This window comes from Hyla sarda, chromosome 2, assembly GCF_029499605.1.
Source record: "Hyla sarda isolate aHylSar1 chromosome 2, aHylSar1.hap1, whole genome shotgun sequence".
Classification (NCBI taxonomy): domain Eukaryota; kingdom Metazoa; phylum Chordata; class Amphibia; order Anura; family Hylidae; genus Hyla; species Hyla sarda.
The window spans coordinates 312713595-312737994 of record NC_079190.1 but is presented as its reverse complement, the minus strand read 5'-3'; the positions used below and the strand labels follow the sequence as shown (position 1 = coordinate 312737994).

The 24400-nt window shown below is 44.4% G+C and overlaps 1 protein-coding gene across 15 annotated transcripts in view; it reads left to right on the top strand.

The window, feature by feature from the left end:
- DCAF6 (DDB1 and CUL4 associated factor 6) overlaps nucleotides 1–24400 on the top strand; it is a 1246835-nt gene that overhangs the window by 518629 nt on the left and 703806 nt on the right. For 14 of the 15 annotated variants that reach the window (XR_008888854.1, XM_056557692.1, XM_056557704.1 and 11 more), the window contains one exon: nucleotides 10504–10611. The exons of the other annotated variant lie outside the window; for it this stretch is intronic. Coding sequence is in view for 13 of the 14 variants with exons in the window: in XM_056557692.1 (XP_056413667.1) it covers nucleotides 10504–10611 (108 nt within the window). In the remaining variant the exon portion in view is untranslated. The remainder of the gene's footprint in view (nucleotides 1–10503; nucleotides 10612–24400) is intronic. 15 annotated transcript variants of the gene reach the window in all.

Genomic DNA, 24400 nt, shown 5'->3' with positions numbered 1-24400 from the left:
AGATGATAACATATCAACCTAAAGTAACATATTAATAATTTACCCAGTGGTGAACAAAGTAAGATGTAGCGTGCCAAGGCCTGACGTTTCGCCACCCTGTGGCTTCTTCCAGGGTGTGATCTAAACCTGGTTCAGTCCATCTTAAATATACATCTCCAACCAATCATCAACGACTATCGGGATCACGGGGGGCGCGTCACCGCTATCGTGAGAATGGACCGAGCGCAACACCAGAAGCGCTTATCCATGAAGCGAGGCGGGGACACGCCTCCGTGATTGTGAGCAGCCAATGAGGGACACCGAACATGTAAACAGTCACGTTGGACTGCGGCCTCGCCATCACGAGAGAACGCTGTGCGACTAAATTAGGCGCAGGCTTACTGAGAGCGAGGCAGGGGCGCATACCACGTGTCTGGAACAGCCAATACTATGGGCTGTCGTTGTAAACAAACCTCACGTGGATGCCGGCGTACACACCGGCTCCACGTAACCTAGTAACTGCCTGCGCATGCACCCATGAGGTAAACGCCTCGTCCTGCAAATAAGGCAAGCCCTGTTAGAGAGTGCGGGCAAAGATAGAGCATAGACAAATACAAAAGGTAGTTAACATAAATGATATGGATCCACACAGGTCAAAAAATCATCATTGTGTATGCAAATGCCTATATATTAGTCCTATAGCATATATATAGGTACAAATGTGTACCTGTGAAGTTAACTATGCAGATAAATATAAATATTAAGATAATTAGAAAAAATAATAATATATGATAAATATGTGTATAAAAAGTCCCTTTATATACTAAAAAGTGGACGTCAGTGAACCTATGCAATAGATCGTAAGTGTGAAAAACAGTGTACATGTGATGAAACCAAAACCACATTTATAATGTGTGTAAATCTGTTAAATCATGAAGATGCAAATTTGAAAAAAAGTTAGGAATAATGAATATAGATACTGATGGAGTGGCCAATTCCATCAGGGCCACTTAGTGTCAAACAACAATGCCAAATAGTGAACATGCAGTGAAAAAGTGCAACACAGTGAAAAAAGTGATACAATAATACACGTAGATATACATACCAGATTAGGCCATAATTATCCCAGCGTGAAACAGAGTGCTCCAGACCTGAAAAACCAAATCTGGGCCACTTTCACAGAAAAGGGTGTGACAAAGTGCATGAAAATAGAAGGGACAATAACTTAAAAATATTCATATTATAGATAAAACAATTAATAAAGTGCAGAATATGCCAATATATAGACATCCAGTTTATACTAATGGTGATCACGCCCTCGGAAGTACCTGGTCGTGATAGATCGATAAATTACAACAAAGCATAAGTCCAGCTCCCAGGATTCAAAGAGAAAAGTACAATAATTCAGTGATGATGAATGAAGTCCTTAGTGCACCCCTTGGCTAGAAATCTTTGTGGGATATACAGATGTTTTTGTGGACTACCTAAATCTGAAAAATAGTAATAATAAAGTAAGCATTAAAAAAAACATATACATACAAATTAAAATCAAATGAATTAAAAACCAAATGCTGAATTGAGACGAACAGAGAATGTCACAGAAACGGAGCATAGCTGTTGGTTTCATTAAGGCCCATTGGCGCCATAGTTTCAAGCTGAAAAATCCATTTGGTCTCTTTCTGAGCTAAGGTCTTGGGCCAGTTGCCCTTCCGAGGACCTTCAGCAATGTGATCAATCCCTCTGAACCGAAGCAGTGAGCTGTCGCAATCATGTTTTAATTTGAAGTGTCGCGGAATACTTTTCAGGGCATAACTATCTGATTCATTTTTGGCCAATTCAATATCTCTCACATGCTCGCACAGTTAATGGGATGTCTGATTTCAAAGATTCTGCTTTTTGTGGCATTATGAAAGGACATTGTCCTGTCCATATTAGGACATGCTACACATTTTCCACAAGGTGTGTTACCATTCCTAGGGCCTCTGCTCCCAAAAATGAAATCATCCTCTTTGGGTAAGTAGAAACTATGTACCAATGTGTCCTTCAGATTTCTCACCCGTCGGTAAGTGATACTCGGACTAGGGGTTAAAGATCTTGACAGAGCCTCATCAGTGAGCAATATAGACCAATGTCGTTTCATAATGTCTCTCACTTTGTCACTCTTGGATGTATCCATAATGCATCTAATTTCATCCCTGTTAGAGCTTACCTTTTTCTTTTGTAGAAGAGCCATCCTGTCGCTGTTTTTTGCCCTGTTGTAAGCTCGTTGAATACTTCGTCCACTATATCCTCGTTCTCTAAAGCGCATTTTCAAATCAAGTGCTTGTCTCTCAAAGTCTTCAATGGTCGAGCATAGTCGTCTAGCTCGTAGGAACTGTCCTACCGGTATATTCTTCGTGAGATGTCCGGGGTGGGCAGAGGAGGCATGAAGAAGTGTGTTAGCGGCTGTCGTCTTTCTATATAGATCAGTCTGTAGGAATCCTGCTCCGTCCTTGTAGATACGGATATCTAAAAAATCTATTGAGGAATCATTGGCCTAATACGTCAAACATATATTACGGTAATTGCTATTCAGAAAACTCATAAATTCCTCCAATTCTAAATGGGTACCCTGCCAGATGATCAAAATGCCATCTATATAGCGTCCCCACCACACCACTCTTTCGAGTAGTGGTGGGGAATCCATAGAAAGAGGGTCCTCTCCCAAGCGCCCATAAAGATATTGTCATATGAGGGCGCACATGCCGCCGCCATAGCCGTCCCTTGGCATTGGATATAATATGTCCCTTTAAAGACAAAAAAATTATGTAGAAGAACAAAGGTTAGCAATTCATACAAGAAACAACACCAATCAGGGTTCATGTCACTTGATTCCAGGAAGAATTTTACAGCTGCTAATCCATCTTCGTGTTTGATAGACGTATATAGTGATTCAACGTCACAAGTTACTAACAGCATCCCTGGTTCTAATTGAATGCCTTCTATTTTATTCAATACATCATTAGAGTCTTTGATGTATGAGGGCAGTAATTCAACAAATGGTTGAAGAAAGAAGTCAACCAACTTACAGGCAGGTTCATTGAGTGAGTTGGATCCCGATACAATGGGTCGTCCGGGTGGCATGCTCTCGTTTTTATGTATCTTCGGTAGTAGATAGATGGTAGAAATTGTCAGATTGGGTATCAAAAGGCCCTCCATTTGCTTCTGGGTAAGTATTCCTTTAGCTCTTGTATGTTCCAAGATATTGATTAGTTCGCTTCTGTAAGAGAGTAAAGGATTAAAGGTTAACCTTTGGTAGCAGGTGGAATCACAGCTATGTTGGTACATCTCCTTTTCGTACATTTGGATAGGCCAAATGACGACATTACCGCCTTTATCGGACGCTTTTATAACAACATCCTTTCTCTATTTTAGTTCACGTAATGCAACACACTGGTTGTAAGTCAAGTTATCCCTCTCTCGTCTATGATCCAGTTGATGTAAATCCCGGGTGACGGTTTTTACAAACAGATCAATAGCCGGAAACATATTTAAAGGTGGAAAACGTACACTTTTTGGCAGTAGATGTTCCGGATACCTGCCTTTGGGCTGCTCCTCCTGTTTGGCAATTAAAGATTCCAAGGCTTGAAGTGCCTCCCTCTCGGCGGTTGTTTTTATAGCAATTGATCAAAGTGCGTTTCATGTGCAGTTTTTTAAGGACCAGTTTGCGAGCGAAGAGGTGGAGATCCTTCACTGTGGAAAATAGATTGAAATTAGGTTCAGGACAAAATGACAGGCCTAGCACCAGGACCTGTTGTTGCATGGGTGTAAGATAGGTATCAGACAAGTTAATTACCTTTCTTGTTCCTTTATTGGAAAGTGGCCCAGATTTGTTTTTTCAGGTCTGGAGCACTCTGTTTCACGCTGGGATAATTATGGCCTAATCTGGTATGTATATCCACATGTATTATTGTATCACTTTTTTCACTGTGTTGCACTTTTTCACTGCATGTTCACTTTTTGGCATTGTTGTTTGACACTAAGTGGCCCTGATGGAATCTATGTTCATTATTCCTAACTTTTTTTTCAAATTTGCATCTTCATGATTTAACAGATTTACACACATTATACATGTGGTTTTGGTTTCATCACATGTACACTGTTTTCCACACTTACGATCTATTGCATAGGTTCACTGACGTCCACTTTTTAGTATATAAAGGGACTTTTTATACACATATTTATCATATATATTATTATTTTTTTCTAATTATCTTAATATTTATATTTATCTGCATATTTAACTTCACAGGTACGCGTTTGTACCTATATATATGCTATAGGACTAATATATAGGCATTTGTATACATAATGATGATTTTTTGACCTGTGTGGATTCATATCATTTATGTTACCTACCTTTTGTATGAGTCTATGCTCTATCTTTGCCCGCACTCTCTAACAGGGCTTGCCTTATTTGCAGAACAAGGCATTTACCTCTCGGGCGCATGCGCAGGCAGTTACTAGGTTACGTGGAGCCGGTGTGTACGCCGGCATCCACGTGAGATTTGTTTGCAACGACAGCCCATAGTATTGGCTATTTCAGACACGTGGTATGCGCCCCCGCCTCGCTCTCAGTATGCCTGCGCCTAATTTAGTCGCACGGCGTCCTCTCGCGATGGCGCGGCCGCAGTCCAAAGTGACTGTTTGTTTACATGTTGGGTGTCCCTCATTGGCTGCTTACAATCAGGGAGGCGTGTCCCCGCCTCATGTCATAGATAAGCGCATCTGGTGTTGCGCTCGGTCCATTCTCACGATAGCGGTGACGCGCCCCTGTGGTCCCTATAGTCATTGATGATTGGTTGGGGATGTATATTTAAGATGGACTGAACCAGGTTTAGCTCACGCCCCGGAAGAAGCCACAGGGTGGCGAAACGTCGGGCCTTGGCGCGCTACATCTTACTTTGTTCACCACTGGGTAAATTATTAATATGTTACTTTAGGTTGATATGTTATCATCTAGTTTCCTTGACTCACTTGAGTGTTAAGGTAGTATTTCTTAATCTATTCTATTTGTAATTATGTACAGCGCCAATTTCTGTGCAGTCTCCTATCATGTTGACCAGTATTTTAAGTGTCTGTAAATGTTTGTTGTTGAGTATATGTCCTTTTTAATCATTTTTGTATCAATAAAGTGAATTCTGATCTGCAGTCACTCTTTGTGCTTTGAATGATCTAATACAATATAAACAGTGCATAATAGCTTGTGACCATACAGATGTGTACTCTTAATGTATAAAAATGTTAATCTAATACAAAACAATATAATATAATCTAAAGTGTCACTAATATAGAATTATTACCACTCTAGGGGAAAAAATAAGAAATTAAATACCTGCTATACAAAACAAAATACATATAAGAGACCCACAAAAGGTAGGGGATAATAAATATTAATTAATGGGAAGTGAAAAATAACTTAACTCACTGTGTTGTCACACCAAAATCGCTTAATGAACTCTCTATGTTGTCACACATGCTAAGTTGATTAGGATAATAAGGAACTGATTAGGTACTATTAAAGGACATACTCAAATTGTCCACAGTGGACACGGGAAAGGTGATCTGATATAACTGTGTCTAGCAGCTGCCAAGTTAGTTAATATTGGGAAAACATATATACAAAACGCCGAAAGGCGATAAATTGATTGGCTGTGTAATCGCCAAATCCACCTGGCTTCCTCTTGTAGTAGACAGGTGTCTATATTTCCCTTATGGGGACCCAGTTTTAATTGACATAGTCCCACAAATTTAAGATCCTCTGATCTACCATTGTGGACCGCCACCATTGTGGACCGCCATCAAATTTAAGATCCTCTGATCTACCATTGTGGACCGCCATCTACCATTGTGGACCGCCAATCACCGTTGGGGTTAAATGAATTCTTCTCTTACGCTGCCTTTTTATAGATTGAGCCTTCAATTTATCGCCTTTCAGCGATAACAATTGTAGACAGTCTCCTGTAATCCATTGCACTTACACTAGATCATTTCACTATCAGTTTTAATTCACTTTGTTGGGATTATACTTTTTAACTGGTACAGTAAAGGTTACATTTTAGGGGTAGACCAACAGGGTTTCCCCCCCCCCCCCCCCCGGGCTTAGGCCCAGGGGTTTAGTAATTTTGGTCATATTGGTCCCCTACTACCCTAGGGTAGTTTGTTTTGTGTGACCATCCCTAGGTTCTCATCTTAATTACAGGCAAAGAGCAAGCTGAAATGTTTTGACTTAATGCAATATTTTATCAAAATCTTTTAGCAAATAGCATTTAGCAAAGGCATATGAGTATTGATATAGCGATCAATATATCTGAATATTATAGACCCAACATAAATGAGTTAACTGAATGAGTTAAATAGTAGCTATCACTAAATTAAATTTCCCTATTCCCCCTCCCCATCTGTCCCTGACACTAACTACATCTATCCCTGTCTTTATTTCTGCCCAAATCCCCATGAAATTACCTTATCTAGGACGGCTAGAGGAGCTCAGAGTTGAGCTCTCTGGCGAGGACAGGAAGTGGGCAGTCCCAGCAGACACAACGTCATCTGAAGCCTGGTCGGGGATCGCTTCCGCCCGTCTTCTCTCTTTCCTGTTGCTCGCGCGAACGAGCAATGTACTCACTCTCTGCCTGTATAGGAAACAGGCAGAGCACGAGCACAGCGCGCAGTGCGCCCAATTTAAATATCCCCACCCGCTTGCATCTCCCTCTCCTCATTCATGTGAACGCGCGTTTCGGACCACGCTGGGCCACGCTGCCCGGCCAGCGTTGGTCCGAACGTGCTGAACGTGAGGGGAGGAAAAGTAATCCTGAGCCATATAGGGTGACACCTAGTGGCCAGGATTACAAATGTAAAAAAAAACACATAAAACATGATTTGTTTTTAAATAAAATATATTAGAAAATTATTATTTTTTTACATAATCTTTTTAATACATTTTTTTTTTTTTTTTATGAGAGTACCCATTTAACTGAAATATGTTTTAAATAACCATTTCCTTTTGTTTATATAGCTTTAATGTAAACCATTGCATCTCTGGAAACAGACAACAACCCCTATATTGTCTGATCCCACATTCATGCTTGCTTCCAGCAATCATCTACTTAATGATAAATCACTGAATATATGCTAGCATCATGCTGAGAAAATATGTAAAGAAGGTCTGTAGGTTAAAACAATAACATTGTATGTTTGTTACAACGGATATGTGTAAGGTGCATTCTGCTATAACAAAATGAGAGAAACATTTTAAATAAGACCTGTTACTTTGTTGCAAAAGCATGTAGCAGGAATCCTCTAACACAGGCCATACACACAGTGTAATAGTTTTGTGTACAGTGTTTCTTTTAAGAGAAACTGACAAACTGTTTACGCACACTAAACCCAATATACTGGTGCAAATGAGCAGCTTTAAAAAGAGGGTGACTTACAGCAATCTGAGCATTAGATTCAGTTATAGGTCTTCTTTCTTCTATCTGAATTGCGCAATAGAGGTGGGGAGCTGGATCACCACGCTCTCCTGCCTCCTCCATATTCCTATCTCTGTAATAAATATGCAAATGTTGCCAGCGATGTGCAGTGCAGCTAGAAAAAAGAAGACCTGAAACTACTGCTCGTATTGCAGTCACCACTCTTTTTAAATCTGTTCACTTGCACTATAACCCAGTCATTGGGTTAAGAGCGGGTGAACAGCTTGTCAGTTTCTCTTTAAAGTAAAACTGTCAGCTTGCTCCCCCTGCACTAACCAGCAGTACTGTCTGATAGTGTGGGGGACGCTGATCAGTTTTATGCCTACTGTGCCCAGATCCACCTGGCCGTTCGGCCGAAATCTTTGTTTTTCCGTATATGCTAATTAGTTGCTAAATGGCACAGGCGGGGTAACTGGCACTCTGGCATCAGCGGCTGCCCTGCTCATCAATTTTCCTTCCCTCCCTCTGCCTCTCCTTCTTCATTACAAAGCAGGGAGAAGTCAGTACCGCTGGTTAGTGCTGGGGGGAGCAAGCTGACAGTTTTCCTTTAACCTCTTAAGGACTCAGGGTTTTTCCGTTTTTGCACTTTCGTTTTTTCCTCCTTACCTTTTAAAAATCATAACCCTTTCAATTTTTCACCTAAATATCCATATTATGGCTTATTTTTTGCGTCACCAATTCTACTTTGCAGTGACATTAGTAATTTTACCCAAAAATGCATGGCGAAACGGAAAAAAAAATAATTGTGCGACAAAATCGAAAAAAAACGCCATTTTGTAACTTTTGGGGGCTTCCGTTTCTACGCAGTGCATATTTCGGTAAAAATTACACCTTATCATTATTCTGTAGGTCCATACGGTTAAAATGATACCCTACTTATATAGGTTTGATTTTGTCGCACTTCTGGAAAAAATCATAACTACATGCAGGAAAATGTATACGTTTAAAAATGTCATCTTCTGACCCCCTATAACTTTTTATTTTTCCACGTACAGGGCGGTATGAGGACTCATTTTTTGCGCCGTGATCTGAAGTTTTTATCGGTATGATTTTTGTTTTAATCGGACTTTTTGATCACTTTTTATTCATTTTTTAATGTTATAAAAAGTGACCAAAATACGCTTTTTTGGACTTTGGAATTTTTTTGCCATTGACCGTACGGCTTAATTAATGATATATTTTTATAGTTCGGACATTTACGCACGCGGCGATACCACATATGTTTATTTATTTATTTTTTTACACTGTTTTATTTTTTTTATGGGAAAAGGGGGGTGATTCAAACTTTTATTAGGGAAGGGGTTAAATGACCTTTATTAACACTTTTTTTTAACTTTTTTTTTGCAGTGTTATAGGTCCCATAGGGACCTATAACACTGCACACACTGATCTCCTATGCTGATCACTGGCGCGGAATTAACACGCCTGTGATCAGCATTATCGGCGCTTGACTGCTCCTGCCTGGATCTCAGGCACGGAGCAGTCATTCGTCGATCGGACACCGAGGAGGCAGGTAAGAGCCCTCCCGGTGTCCGATCAGCTGTTCGGGCCGCCGCGATTTCACCGCGGCGGTCCCGAACAGCCCGACTGAGCAGCCGGGATACTTTCAGTTTCACTTTAGAAGCGGCGGTCAGCTTTGACCGCCGCTTCTAAAGGGTTAATACCGCACATCGCCGCGATCGACGATGTGTGGTATAAGCCGCGGGTCCCGGCCGTTGATTAGCGCCGGGACCGACGCGATATGATGCGGGATCGAGGCGCGATCCCGCTTCATATCGCGGGAGCCGGCGCAGGACGTAAATATACGTCCTGCGTCGTTAAGGGGTTAAGCAGAAGGCATGTAAGACTCTAGAATTCATGTCAAATTTTTTTTTATTTTTTTTGATAGCTTGAGGCAGAGTAGTTTTGACTTTACACTATACTCTGATCAAAAAGTATCTTTAAACAAATATACAGTTGGTTAAGCTCTGTATTTGACATTCATTTGTGTAGTAAATTTGAGTTGCCGTATTAGTCCAGTGATGCAGATGCAAATAAAATAAAAATTTCAGTATCTTGTCATACCTTTTTTATTGGACTAACAGAATTTTGTAGAGACAAGCTTCTGGGATTCCTCCCTTTATCAAGTCTAAAGCAAATCTAAGCTCACAAGCAGAAGACACAGGTTACATCTCACAAATATGCAGGGGTTAAGACAATAGATGTGGAGAATTCACACTAAGATGGGCCATAAATTGTCCTGTTATGGGAACATAGACTACATAAATAGGGGGGAGGGAGGGGGGAGCAGGGGATAGACTGTAATTAAGCAGGACAAAGTGAGATGCAAAAGAGAAGACAATACAGGTTATAAGAGAATACAGTACAGGTTATAAGAAATATTGATAATGAGATAAGAAGCTCAAATCCACATTGAGTCCCCTGTTTTTCGAGTCAAAAAACAGTATCATTTTGTCTTCAAATGTCTTGATCTCTTGTGTGTTTTTGAAGTTCCCTCTCAGTATCCTGATTGTAAATTCATGTATGGAGTGGCCTGTTTGGGTAAAATGATGTCCAACTGGGGTGCAGTAGTCATTTTCTTTATGGCGGTTTCTTATTTCTTATAACCTGTACTGTATTCTCTTATAACCTGTACTGTCTTCTCTTCTGCATCTCACTTTGTCCTGCTTAATTACAGTCTATCCCCTGCTCCCCCCTCCCCCCTTTTTCTCATCCTTATTTATGTAGGCTATGTTCATATAGCAGGACAATTTATGGCCCATCTTAGTGTGAATTATCCACACCTATTGTCTTAACCCCTGCATATTTGTAAGATGTAACCTGTGTCTTCTGCTTGTGAGCTTAGATTTGCTTTAGACTTGATAAAGGGAAGAATCCCGAAAGCTTGTCTCTACAAAATTCTGTTAGTCCAATAAAAAAGGTATTACAAGGTATTATAATTACTGAATTATTTTTTTGATTTGCATCTACATTCATTTGTTAAATATATAAACCATAAATTACTTATCTTTAGGTGATCAGGTGACTAATGCATCTTTAATGCAAAGAATGTCTGACATGCTTTCAAGATGGTTTGAAGAAGCAAGTGAAGTTGCGCAAAGAGGAAGAAATCAAAACAGAGGTACATTCAAAGCCAAAGTAATACGGTATATGTTGCTAAATTTAGGATTTTAATGATATTATGTTTAGGACTGGTAATTGGAAAATGTTTAGTATTTTTTTTATTTACCTGTTGCTCACGTCACACAGGTATATGGACAAAAAAATTCTTCCTCTCTTTCCTGCTGATGTGATGTCAGTCCCTGCTGTTAGCACTTGTGTCAGCACAAGGAATATCCCTCTCATCCAGTCAATGGCTATATTGATGTCCGACCTTAGCGAGGGATTAGTTGATTGGACAGGTCTTGTGCCGACAAAGACATAGTGAAAAGTTTTGCAGCTGGGACCGTGTCGGTGTAGCAGTGGAAGTAGCAGCAGTGAAAGAGTGAAGAAGTTGAAGGAATACTCTAGTTACATAGTTACATAGTTAGTACGGTCGAAAAAAGACATATGTCCATCAAGTTCAACCAGGGAATTAACCCCTTAAGGACTCAGGGTTTTTCCGTTTTTGCACTTTCGTTTTTTCCTCCTTACCTTTTAAAAATCATAACCCTTTCAATTTTCCACCTAAAAATCCATATTATGGCTTATTTTTTGCGTCACCAATTCTACTTTGCAGTGACATTAGTCATTTTACCCAAAAATGCACGGCGAAACGGAAAAAAAAATCATTGTGCGACAAAATCGAAAAAAAAACGCCATTTTGTAACTTTTGGGGGCTTTCGTTTCTACGCAGTGCATATTTCGGTAAAAATTACACCTTATCATTATTCTGTAGGTCCATACGGTTAAAATGATACCCTACTTATATAGGTTTGATTTTGTCGCACTTCTGGAAAAAATCATAACTACATGCAGGAAAATTTATACGTTTAAAAATGTCATCTTCTGACCCCTATAACTTTTTTATTTTTCCATGTATGGGGTGGTATGAGGACTCATTTTTTGTGCCGTGATCTGAAGTTTTTATCGGTATGATTTTTGTTTTGATCGGACTTTTTGATCACTTTTTATTCATTTTTTAATGATATAAAAAGTGACCAAAATACGCTTTTTTGGACTTTGGAATTTTTTTGCGCGTACGCCATTGACCGTACGGCTTAATTAATGATATATTTTTATAGTTCGGACATTTACGCACGCGGCGATACCACATATGTTTATTTTTTATTTTTTTTACACTGTTTTATTTTTTTTATGGGAAAAGGGGGGTGATTCAAACTTTTATTAGGGAAGGGGTTAAATGACCTTTATTAACACTTTTATTTTACTTTTTATTTGCAGTGTTATAGGTCCCATAGGGACCTATAACACTACACACACTGATCTCTAATGCTGATCACTGGCGTGCATTAACACGCCTGTGATCAGCATTATCGGCGCTTGACTGCTCCTGCCTGGATCTCAGGCACGGAGCAGTCATTCGTCGATCGGACACCGGGGAGGCAGGTAAGAGCCCTCCCGGTGTCCGATCAGCTGTTCGGGACGCCGCGATTTCACCGCGGCGGTCCCGAACAGCCCGACTGAGCAGCCGGGTCACTTTCAGTTTCACTTTAGAAGCGGCGGTCAGCTTTGACCGCCGCTTCTAAAGGGTTAATACCGCACATCGCCGCGATCGGCGATGTGTGGTATTAGCCGCGGGTCCCGGCCGTTGATTAGCGCCGGGACCGACGCGATATGATGCGGGATCGCGGCGCGATCCCGCTTCATATCGCGGGAGCCGGCGCAGGACGTAAATATACGTCCTGCGTCGTTAAGGGGTAGGGGTGTGGCGCGATATTGGGGAAGGGATGGGATTTTATATTTCTTCATAAGCATTAATGTTATTTTGTTCCATGAATGTATCTAATCCTGTTTTAAAGCTGTTAATTGTTCCTGCTGTGACCAGTTCCTGAGGTAGACCGTTCCATAAATTCACAGTCCTCACGGTAAAGAAGGCGTGTCGCCCCTTGAGACTAAACTTTTTCTTCTCCAGACGGAGGGAGTGCCCCCTCGTCCTTTGGGGGGGTTTAACCTGGAACAGTTTTTCTCCATATTTTTTGTATGGGCCATTAATATACTTATATACGTTTATCATATCCCCCCTTAAATGTCTCTTCTCAAGACTAAACAATTGTAACTCCTTTAATCGCTCCTCATAGCTAAGATGTTCCATGCCCCATATTAGTTTAGTCGCGCGTCTCTGCACCCTTTCCAACTCCGCAGTGTCCCTTTTATGGACAGGTGCCCAAAACTGAACAGCATATTCCAGGTGAGGCCGTACCAATGCTTTATAAAGGGGGAGTATTATGTCCCTGTCCCTTGAGTCCATGCCTCTTTTGATACATAACAATATCCTGCCGGCTTTGGAAGCAGCAGCCTGACATTGCATGCTATTCTGTAGTCTGTGATCTACAAGTACACCCAGATCCTTCTCTACCAGTGACTCTACCAGTGACCACAGCCATTCCTCTGTCAAGGCTTCTACTCACTTCTTCATAAAAGCAAATTAGATTGGTTTGACAACTTCTATCCTTAGTAAACCCATGCTGGCTATCACTTATAATACAATTATCCCCTATGTATTCCAGTATGTAATCCCTTATAAGTCCTTCAAACAATTTACCCACAATGCACGTTAAACTTACCGGTCTATAGTTTCCTGGGGAAGACCTAGAGCCCTTTTTGAAGATTGGCACCACATTCGCCTTGCGCCAGTCCCTTGGCACAATACCTGACACCAGAGAATCTCTAAATATCATGAACAGGGGTACAGATATTACTGAACTTACCTCTCTAAGAACTCTTGGGTGTAGTCCATCCGGCCCTGGGGATTTGCTTACATTTATATCACTTAACTTACCTTACATTAAGCCAGTTCAGTACATTACATGATGTGTTACCAGCACTGACCTGGCCAATGTCAGCTCCTTTTTCCATAGTGTATACAGAACTAAAGAACCCATTCAGTAGCTCCGCTTTCTCTTGATCGCCTGTGACAACCTCCCCATTATCATTATTAAGGGGTCCTACATGCTCTGTCCTTGGTTTTTTTGCATTTATATATCTAAAAAAATATTTAGGATTAGTTTTGCTTTCTTTGGCCACCTGTCTCTCGTTTTGAATTTTTGCTGTTTTTATTACATTTTTACAGATTTTATTAAGCTCTTTGTACTGTTTAAATGTTATCGCTGACCGATCAGATTTGTATTTTTTGAAGGCTATTTTTTTGTTGTTTATTGCTCTTTTAACATCATGTGTCAGCCATGTAGGATTTAGTTTTAATCGTTTATATTTGTTCCCCTTTGGTATATATTTAGATGTATAGTTATTTAGAGTTGATTTAAAGATGTCCCATTTACCTTCTGTATCAGTATTTGACAACACCTCCCCCCAGTCTATGTCCTGTAGTGCAGCCCTCAGCCCAGGGAAGTTTGCCTTTTTAAAGTTATATGTTTTTGCCTTCCCCGCCTGTCTTTGTTTTCTACATTTTAAGTCAAAAGTAACTATATTGTGGTCGCTATTACCAAGGTTTTCCCGCACAGTTACATTACCAACCAGCTCTGCGTTGTTGGAAATGATCAGATCCAACAAGGCATCACTTCTTGTTGGGTCCTCCACAAACTGGCCCATAAAATTATCCTGCAATAAATTTAGGAATTGTCGCCCCTTTGTAGTTTTAGCCAACCCCGGACCCCAATCTATATCTGGATAGTTAAAATCTCCCATTATTACCACTGTACCTGCCCGGGCGGCCCTCTCTATTTGTTTATGAAGCCGAACTTCTATCTCCTCAGTGATATTAGGGGGTCTGTAGATTACCCAAATATTATTTTTTCAGTATTTCCCTCCTTTTGTAATTCTACCCACAGTGATTCCACCTCCTCAAAATCATCACACACTATGGCATCGTTCACACTGACTTTCATACCACTTCTTACATACAGACAGACTCCACCACCTTTTCTGTTCATTCTATCCTTGCGAAACAATGTAAACCCCTGCAGATTGACAGCCCAGTCATGCGAGGAGTCCAGCCATGTCTCAGTGACCCCAACTATATCAATATGTTCCTCCAGTATCAAGGCCTCAAGCTCCCCCATTTTATTTGCTAGGCTTCTGGCATTTGTGAACATACACTTTACATTTCCATCCTTTATGTTATTGGGGTTAATGGGATTCAAGGGTGTAAGTTTTATTTTCCTATGAAGCCTATTCCTATTAACTATTCTAACCCCTCCCTCCGCTCCACCCCCAGGTACATTTATAATTCCCACCTCTCTATCTACACTATCTTCCCCCTCTTTGCTGTAGGTTCCCTCCCCCCAAGTCCCTAGTTTAAACACTCCTCCACCCTTCTAGCCATCTTCTCCCCAAGCAAAGCTGCACCCTCCCCATTGAGGTGCAGCCCGTCCCTACGGTAAAGCCGGTAACCGACAGCGAAGTCAGCCCAGTTCTCCATGAACCCAAACCCTTCCTTCCTACACCAGCTTCTGAGCCACTTGTTTACCTCCCTGATCTCCCGCTGCCTCTCTGGTGTGGCTCGTGGTACTGGTAGTATTTCAGAAAATACTACCTTGGAGGTCCTTGCCTTAAGCTTGCGGCCTAAGTCCCTGAAATCATTTTTAAGGACACTCCGCCTACCTCTTACTTTGTCATTGGTGCCAATATGTACCATGACTGCTGGGTCCTCTCCAGCCCCGCCCAGCAACCTGTCAACCCGATCCGCGATGTGCCGAACTCGTGCGCCAGGCAGACAACACACTGTTCGGCGATCCCGGTCTTTGTGACAGATTGCCCTGTCTGTCCCCCTAATAATTGAGTCCCCCACCACTAGTACCTGTCTGGCCTGCCCTGTACTCCTCCCTCCCTCCTTACTGGAGCAGACACCCCCCTGGCGGTCAGAGGCGGTAACCTGCTGCAGTTCTGCTAGCTCTGTAATGGCATCCCCCTCATCTGCCAAGCGGGCAAACTTGTTGGGGTGTGCCAGTTCAGGACTAGCCTCCCTGACACTTTTTCCCCTACCCCTCTTTCTAACTGTAACCCAGCTAACTACCTGACTGTCCTGCAACTCCGTCCCACTGTCCTCCCCACCTCTATTCCCGAGAGTGCCTGCTCAGTGAGCAGGAGACTCCTCTCCATGTTGTTAATGCTTCTCATTGTTGCCAGTCGCCCCTCTAGATGCAGGATCTGGGCTTCCAAACGGACAACTAGCACACATCTCGCACAACAATATGCACCCTCAAACTGTTGTTCAAGGATTGCATACATTGAACAGGATGTACATTGGACTTCATTTTCCAACATGGAGGCCATCTAGTTATAGGGATTTCACAAATGTATAGGAAAAAACAGACAGTCAAAATTACACTTAAAATTTTTTGTAGACCTTGTGGGTTCAGAAATGAACACTCACAGCGATCTCAACCTCCTGCTTTCAAACTCCTGTTTTTGTAACTCCTCTTTCACGCCCCCTCTTACACAGCAACACTCAGAAGAGCAAGCTCTCAATAAGAGTCCCAAGCTAAGATTTATACACCTGTGCCCAATCTACTCCTCCTCCCCCTAGAGGTGGAACAGAGAAAAAAAAAAAATATGAAAAAGGGTGTTTAAACTCTAACAGTTATCCCACTATGTGCAAAAGAGAAAAACTTACTCAAAATATGAATGTGGGCTATAGGCAGTCGCACCCACTCCACAGATTCACTCCGCACAACAGATAATCACAGTTTTTGTAACTCCTCTTTCACGCCCCCTCTTACACAGCAACACTCAGAAGAGCAAGGGAAAATAATGTTTTTACAATATACCCTGGCTGCCTGCTTGAATAAAAATGAACCTTGCTCCTCTGGTGCGGAACACTGCTGTGGCCAATGTTTCACTGAGCTGCAGATATGACTTGTCCTTGTCCATTTAAACAGAGAAAAGTCCAGGCGGAGTGTGTAATGACATGTTAATCACAGTTGCTAGCCATGGCCAATTATGCTGGTGAGTCACTGAACATTAAATGGGCACGGTCATGAAAACCAATTTTTGCTATTTCACTCCTTATGGTAAATAAAAAATCTTTCTAATGTACTATGTTACAAAAAAAAAAAATGAAGTTTTCTATGTTTTGTGTTTAAAAAAGCTGCCACTAGGTGTCTCCCTACTTGTCCACAGCACATTCCCCCCCCCCCCCCCATCTCTTGCACAGACTTTAACCCCTTAACGATGCAGGACGTATATTTACGTCCTGCGCCGGCTCCCGCGATATGAAGCGGGATCGCGCCGCGATCCCGCATCATATCGCGTCGGTCCCGGCACTCATCAACGGCCGGGACCCGCGGCTAATACCACACATCGCCGATCGCGGCGATGTGCGGTATTAACCCTTTAGAAGCTTCTAAAGTGAAAGTGAAAGTGACCCGGCTGCTCAGTCGGGCTGTTCGGGACCGCCGCGGTGAAATCGCGGCGTCCCAAACAGCTGACAGGACACCGGGAGGGCCCTTAACTTCCTCCTCGGTGTCCGATCGGCGAATGACTGCTCCGTGCCTGAGATCCGGCAGGAGCAGTCAAGCGCCGATAACACTGATCACAGGCGTGTTAATACACGCCTGTGATCTGTGTAAAAGATCAGTCTGTGCAATGTTATAGGTCCCTATGGGACCTATAACACTGCAAAAAAAATGTAAAAAAAAAGTGTTAATAAAGGTCATTTAACCCCTTCCCTAATAAAAGTTTGAATCACCTCCCTTTTCCCATAAAAAAAAATAAAACAGTGTAAAAAAAATTAAAATAAACATATGTGGTATCGCTACGTGCGTAAATGTCCGAACTAAAAAAAAGCGCATTTTTGGTCACTTTTTATACCATTAAAAAATGAATAAAAAGTGATCAAAAAGTCCGATCAAAACAAAAATCATACCGATAAAAACTTCAGATCACGGAGCAAAAAATGAGTCCTCATACCACCCTGTATGTGGAAAAATAAAAAAGTTATAGGGGTCAGAAAATGACATTTTTAAACGTATACATTTTCCTGCATGTAGTTATGATTTTTTCCAGAAGTACGACAAAATCAAACCTATATAAGTAGGGTATCATTTTAACCGTATGGACCTACAGAATAATGATAAGGTGTAATTTTTACCGAAATATGCACTGCGTAGAAACGGAAGCCCCCAAAAGTTACAAAATGGCGTTTTTCTTCGATTTTGTCGCACAATGATTTTTCTTTCCGTTTCGCCGTGCATTTTTGGGTAAAATGACTAATGTCACTGCAATGTAGATGTTACGCCTAGCGCTCCGGGTCCCCGCTCCTCCCCGGAGCGCTCACGGCGTCTTTCTCCCTGCAGCTCCCCGGTCAGTCCCGCTGACCGGGAGCGCTGCTCTGTCATGGCCGTTGGGGATGCGATTCGCACAGCGGGACGCGCCCGCTCGCGAATCGCATCCCAGGTCACTTACCCGTTCCCGTCCCCTGCTGTCATGTGCTGGCGCGCGCGGCTCCGCTCTCTAGGGCGCGCGCGCGCCAGCTCCCTGAGACTTAAAGGGCCAGTGCACCAATGATTGGTGCCTGGCCCAATTAGCTTAATTGGCTTCCACCTGGTCCCTGACTATATCTATCCTCCTCCCATGCTCTTCCTTGCCGGATCTTGTTGCCCTTGTGCCTAGTGAAAGCGTTTTGTGTGTTTAAAGCCTGTGTACCAGAACTTCTGCTATCACCCCTGACTACGAACCTTGCCGCCTGCCCCCGACCTTCTGCTACGTCCGACTTTGCTTCTGCCTACTCCCTTGTACCTCGCCTATCTTCAGCAGCCAGAGAGGTGAGCCGTTGCTAGTGGATACGACCTGGTCACTACCGCCGCAGCAAGACCATCCCGCTTTGCGGCGGGCTCTGGTGAAAACCAGTAGTGTCTTAGAACCGGTCCACTAGCACGGTCCTCGCTATCCCTCTCTGGCACAGAGGATCCACCTCCTGCCAGCCGGCATCGTGACAGTAGATCCGGCCATGGATCCCGCTGAAGTTCCTCTGCCAGTTGTCGCTGACCTCCCTACGCTGGTCGCCCAGCAAGCGCGTCAGATCGCCCAACAAGATCACCAGCTGTCGTACTTGACCACCATGACACAGCAACTCCAGTCACAACTACAGCAAGTACAGTCACAGCTACAGCAGCAACAACCATCTCCTCCGCCAGCTCCTGCACCCCTTCCGCAGCGAGTGGCCACTCCTAGCCTCCGCCTGTCCTTGCCGGACAAATTTAATGGGGACTCTAAGTTTTGCCGTGGCTTTCTTTCGCAATGTTCCCTGCACATGGAGATGATGTCGGACCAGTTTCCTACTGAAAGGTCTAAGGTGGCTTTCGTAGTCAGCCTTCTGTCTGGAAAAGCTCTGTCATGGGCCACACCGCTCTGGGACCGCAATGACCCCGTCACTGCCTCTGTACACTCCTTCTTCTCGGAAATTCGAAGTGTCTTTGAGGAACCTGCCCGAGCCTCTTCTGCTGAGACTGCCCTGCTGAACCTGGTCCAGGGTAATTCCTCCGTTGGCGAGTACGCCATACAATTCCGTACTCTTGCCTCTGAACTATCCTGGAATAATGAGGCTCTCTGCGCGACCTTTAAAAAAGGCCTATCCAGCAACATTAAAGATGTTCTGGCCGCACGAGAGACTCCTGCTAACCTGCATGAACTCATTCATCTAGCCACTCGCATTGACATGCGTTTTTCTGAGAGGCATCAAGAGCTCCGCCAGGAAAAAGACTTAGATCTCTGGACACCTCTCCCACAGTCTCCACTGCAATCTGCGCCTAGGCCTCCCGCCGAGGAGGCCATGCAAGTGGATCGGTCTCGCCTGACCCTGGAAGAGAGGAATCGCCGTAAGGAAGAGAATCTTTGTCTGTACTGTGCCAGTACTGAACATTTTTTGGTGGATTGCCCAATCCGTCCTCCACGTCTGGGAAACGCACGCTCGCACCCAGCTCTCGTGGGTGTGGCGTCTCTTGATGCTAAGTCGGCTTCTCCACGTCTCACGGTGCCTGTTCGGATTTCTACTTCAGCCAGCTCTTCCCTCTCAGCCGTGGCCTGCCTGGACTCTGGAGCTTCTGGGAATTTTATTCGGGAGTCCTTAGTGAATAAATTCCGCATTCCGGTGACCCGTCTTGTCAAGCCACTCCACGTTTCCGCGGTCAACGGAGCCAAGTTGGATTGCACCGTGCGTTTCCGCACGGAGCCCCTCCTAATGTGCATCGGACCTCATCACGAGGAAATTGTATTTTTGGTCCTTCCTAATTGCACTTCTGAAGTTCTCCTTGGACTACCCTGGCTTCAACACCATTCCCCAACCCTGGATTGGTCCACTGGGGAGATCAAGAGTTGGGGCCCCTCTTGTTCCAAGGACTGCCTTCAACCGGTTCCCAGTACTCCCTGCCGTGACCCTGTGGTTCCTTCTGTATCCGGTCCCCCTAAGGTCATTAAGGACTCTGCCTGCCACAGGAAATGCCTCTCCCCCCCTCCCAGTCCCATCAGGCAAGCCCCTGTGTCCCCGCATGGCCCTCGTCCTGGTGTCACACTGCCCCGTGCCAGGTCTCGCCCTCTGCCCTCTCTCCCCATTCCTACTCCTGCTGTTCTGCCTGCCGTTGGGGAATCCCTCCATCCTTTTCCGGTGTCCTCATCCCAGGGGAGGCAGTTACCGGATAAAGAGAAGGGGAGACCTAAGGGGGGGGGTACTGTTACGCCTAGCGCTCCGGGTCCCCGCTCCTCCCCGGAGCGCTCACGGCGTCTTTCTCCCTGCAGCTCCCCGGTCAGTCCCGCTGACCGGGAGCGCTGCTCTGTCATGGCCGTTGGGGATGCGATTCGCACAGCGGGACGCGCCCGCTCGCGAATCGCATCCCAGGTCACTTACCCGTTCCCGTCCCCTGCTGTCATGTGCTGGCGCGCGCGGCTCCGCTCTCTAGGGCGCGCGCGCGCCAGCTCCCTGAGACTTAAAGGGCCAGTGCACCAATGATTGGTGCCTGGCCCAATTAGCTTAATTGGCTTCCACCTGGTCCCTGACTATATCTATCCTCCTCCCATGCTCTTCCTTGCCGGATCTTGTTGCCCTTGTGCCTAGTGAAAGCGTTTTGTGTGTTTAAAGCCTGTGTACCAGAACTTCTGCTATCACCCCTGACTACGAACCTTGCCGCCTGCCCCCGACCTTCTGCTACGTCCGACTTTGCTTCTGCCTACTCCCTTGTACCTCGCCTATCTTCAGCAGCCAGAGAGGTGAGCCGTTGCTAGTGGATACGACCTGGTCACTACCGCCGCAGCAAGACCATCCCGCTTTGCGGCGGGCTCTGGTGAAAACCAGTAGTGTCTTAGAACCGGTCCACTAGCACGGTCCTCGCTATCCCTCTCTGGCAGAGAGGATCCACCTCCTGCCAGCCGGCATTGTGACAGTAGAATTGGCGACGCAAAAAATAAGCCATAATATGGATTTTTTGGTGGAAAATTGAAAGGGTTATGATTTTTAAAAGGTAAGGAGGAAAAAACGAAAGTGCAAAAACGGAAAAACCCTGAGTCCTTAAGGGGTTAAACTCCTGCTGGCCTGGCAGAAGTAAAAAATCAGGAAATGCAGTCTGGAGTGCTGAGCGGTGTGTGTGCAGCTTTAGGCCCAATCATAGCTCATCTCACATTGATCTGCTCTGGGCTGTGTGTAGCAGAGTCAGGGAGGAAGTTCTCCACTGTATGACTTCATATGATGTCATGCCAGCTGGGGAACGCCGCTTCCCAGTCTGTGAATCTGACTGAGACTGAACAGAAAATACAGAACAAAATTAAGGTAGAAAATTTAAAAATAATAAAAATAAAGCCAGGGGTGTTTTATCATGATGGGGGTAGTGAACTGGAAGGATTTATCATTTATCAATATCATGTCAGGTAGTTTTTAGGGTTTACTTAGTTACATAGTTCATAAGGTTGAAAAAGACCAGAGTCGATCAAGTTCAACCTATATCCCTAATGAGTCCCTGCTGAGTTGATCCAGAGGAAGGCAAAAAACCCTCATACTAAAGGTAAAAATTCCTTCCCGACTCCAAATATGGCAGTCAGAATAAATCCCTGGATCAATATTCTGTCCCTAAAAATCTTGTATACATAACCAGCAATGTTATTACTCTCCAAAAATGCATCCAGACCCCTTTTGAACTCTTTTACAGAGTTCACCATGACCACCTCCTCTGGAAGAGAATTCCACAGCCTCACTGCTCTTACAGTAAAGAACCCCCGTCTGTGCTGGTGTAGAAACCTTCTTTCCTCAAGATGTAGAGGATGCCCCCTTGTTATGGATACAGTCCTGATTATAAATAGATCATGGGAGAGATCTCTGTACGGACTCCTGATATATTTATACATAGTTATTAGGTGGCCCCTAAGCCTTCTTTTTTCTAAACTAAATAACCATAGTTACATAGTTACATAGTTAGTACGGTTGAAAAAAGACATACGTCCATCAAGTTCAACCAGGGAATTGAAGGGTAGGGGTGTGGCGCGATATTGGGGAAGGGATGGGATTTTATATTTTTTCATAAGCATTAATGGTATTTTGTTCCAGGAATGTATCTAATCCTGTTTTAAAGCTGTAAATTTTTCCTGCTGTGACCAGTTCCATAAGTTCACAGTTCTCATGGTAAAGAGACTAAACTAAACTTTTTCTTCTCCAGACGGAGGGAGTGCTCCCTCATCCTTTGGGGGGGTTTAACCTGGAACAGTTTTTCTCCATATTTTTGGTATGGTCCATTAATATACTTATATACATTTATCATATCCCCCCTTAAACGTCTCTTCTCAAGACTAAACAATTGTAACTCCTTTAATCGCTCCTCATAGCTAAGATGTTCCATGCCCCATATTAGTTTAGTCGCGCGTCTCTGCACCCTTTCCAGCTCCACAATGTCCCTTTTATGGACTGGTGCCCAAAACTGAACAGCATATTCCAGGTGAGGCCGTACCAATGCTTTATAAAGGGGGAGTATTTTGTCCCTGTCCCTAGTTCTGATAATCTTTCTGGGTACTGTAGTCCTCTCATTCCCCGTATTACTCTGGTTGCCCGTCTTTGACCCCTCTCCAGCTCCCCTGTATCTTTCTTGTACACTTGTGCCCAGTACTCTACACAGTGTTCTATGTGTGGTCTGACTAGTGATTTGTACAGTGATATAATTATTTCCTTGTCATGGGCATCTATGCCCCTATTGATGCACCCCATGATTTTATTTGCCTTGGCAGCAGCTGCTTGACACTGGTCACTACTGTCACGATGCCGGCTGGCAGGTAGTGGATCCTCTGTGCCGGAGAGGGATTGGCGTGGACCGTGCTAGTGGATCGGTTCTAAGTCACTACTGGTTTTCACCAGAGCCCGCCGCAAAGCGGGATGGTCTTGCTGCGGCGGTAGTGACCAGGTCGTATCCACTAGCAACGGCTCACCTCTCTGGCTGCTGAAGATAGGCGCGGTACAAGGGAGTAGACAGAAGCAAGGTCGGACGTAGCAGAAGGTCGGGGCAGGCAGCAAGGATCGTAGTCAGGGGCAACGGCAGGAGGTCTGGAACACAGGCTAGGAACACACAAGGAAACGCTTTCACTGGCACGATGGCAACAAGATCTGGCAAGGAAGTGCAGGGGAAGTGAGGTGATATAGGGAAGTGCACAGGTGATCAGACTAATTGGAACCACTGCACCAATCAGCGGCGCAGTGGCCCTTTAAATCGCAAAGACCCGGCGCGCGCGCGCCCTAAGGAGCGGGGCCGCGCGCGCCGGGACAGGACCGACGGAGAGCGAGTCAGGTACGGGAGCCGGGGTGCGCATCGCGAGCGGGCGCTACCCGCATCGCGAATCGCATCCCGAATCGCATCCCGGCTGGAGGCGGTATCGCAGCGCCCCGGGTCAGTGGATCTGACCGGAGCGCTGCAGTGAGGAGAGTGTAGCGAGCGCTCCGGGGAGGAGCGGGGACCCGGAGCGCTCGGCGTAACAGTACCCCCCCCCCTTGGGTCTCCCCCTCTTCTTAGAGCCTGAGAACCTGAGGAGCAGACTTTTGTCTAGGATATTGTCCTCAGGTTCCCAGGATCTCTCTTCTGGACCACAACCCTCCCAATCCACTAAAAAAAAGGTTTTCCCTCTGACCTTTTTGGATGCCAGAATCTCTTTGACGGAGAAGATGTCCGAGGAGCCGGAAACAGGAGTGGGAGGAACAGATTTGGGAGAGAAACGGTTGATGATGAGTGGTTTAAGAAGAGAAACGTGAAAGGCATTAGGAATACGAAGAGAAGGAGGAAGAAGAAGTTTGTAAGAGACAGGATTAATCTGGCACAAAATTTTGAAAGGACCAAGATAGCGTGGTCCCAACTTGTAGCTAGGGACACGGAAGCGGACATATTTAGCGGAGAGCCATACCTTGTCTCCAGGGGAAAAAATGGGAGGAGCTCTTCTTTTCTTATCCGCGAATTTCTTCATGCGTGATGAAGCCTGTAAGAGAGAATTTTGGGTCTCTCTCCATATGATGGAAAGGTCACGAGAAATTTCATCCACAGCGGGCAGACCAGAGGGCAAGGGGGTAGGGAGGGGGGGAAGAGGGTGACGGCCGTACACCACGAAAAATGGGGATTTGGAGGAAGATTCAGAGACTCTGAAGTTATACGAGAATTCGGCCCATGGAAGGAGATCTGCCCAGTCATCCTGGCGGGAGGAAACAAAATGCCGTAAATAATCACCCAAGACCTGGTTAATTCTTTCTACTTGTCCATTGGATTGAGGATGATATGCAGAAGAAAAGTTTAATTTAATCTTGAGTTGTTTACAGAGAGCCCTCCAGAATTTAGACACGA